This window comes from Mandrillus leucophaeus, unplaced genomic scaffold (assembly GCF_000951045.1).
Source record: "Mandrillus leucophaeus isolate KB7577 unplaced genomic scaffold, Mleu.le_1.0 Scaffold237, whole genome shotgun sequence".
NCBI lineage: Eukaryota > Metazoa > Chordata > Mammalia > Primates > Cercopithecidae > Mandrillus > Mandrillus leucophaeus.
In genome coordinates, this window is record NW_012102443.1 from 685954 (window position 1) to 686728 (window position 775).

At 48.8% G+C, this 775-nt stretch overlaps 1 protein-coding gene across 1 annotated transcript in view; it reads left to right on the top strand.

Annotated features, from left to right (window-relative positions):
- POLE (polymerase (DNA directed), epsilon, catalytic subunit) overlaps positions 1-775 on the top strand; it is a 74529-nt gene continuing 73754 nt past the window's right edge. The window contains exons 1-2 of the mRNA XM_011982215.1: positions 1-139; positions 574-654. Coding sequence (XP_011837605.1) covers positions 65-139; positions 574-654 — 156 coding nt within the window. The 5' untranslated portion in view covers positions 1-64. The remainder of the gene's footprint in view (positions 140-573; positions 655-775) is intronic.

Consider the following 775-nt stretch of genomic DNA (forward strand, 5'->3'; position numbering starts at 1 on the left):
TGATGGCACCACTTCCTCAGTCTCGGCACTTAAGCGCCTGGAACGGAGTCAGTGGACGGATAAGATGGATTTGCGGTTTGGTTTTGAGCGGCTGAAGGAGCCTGGTGAGAAGACAGGCTGGCTCATTAACATGCATCCTGTAAGCACTCGGTCCTTCTCCCACCCAGGAGTATGGCTGCACCCCTTCTTGTCATAGCATGGTCTTTGTCTAAAGAGTGAGGGACACATGGGGGAACTTTGAGTGGATCAGGTGGGAGATGTAAAGGTTCCCAGCTCTCCTTTCCTCTTTAACGTCATTAAGGGCCACACAGAAGCCACTGTGAGAAGCCAGAGGTGATGGGCATCCCTTTTAGCCATCAGAGTAAAGCTTTCAAGGATTATGAGGGAGAAATGGAGAGAAATCCCCGTTTGGAGTCTGTTACGATGTGGTTCTTGTAAATAAGGCTGGTAGTGTAAACGTAGGGGTGGAGTAAAGACCTAGATGAGAGGGACTGTTTCCCAAAAGGTAGGAGGAAAGTTTCTTTAACTGTGTAGAGGATGATCTTGTGCCTATGTTGACTGATTCTCTTGTAGACCGAGATTTTAGATGAAGATAAGCGCTTAGTCAGTGCAGTGGATTACTACTTTATTCAAGATGACGGAAGCAGATTTAAGGTAAGCCCCTGACCCTGAGAAGCTAAAACCCACTTGCAGTGAGCAGCCGGATCCAAAATGAGGGGTGTTCATCTAGCTCTGTGACTGTCAGGGAGGGCGTGGGAGAGCAGCCCATAGCCCA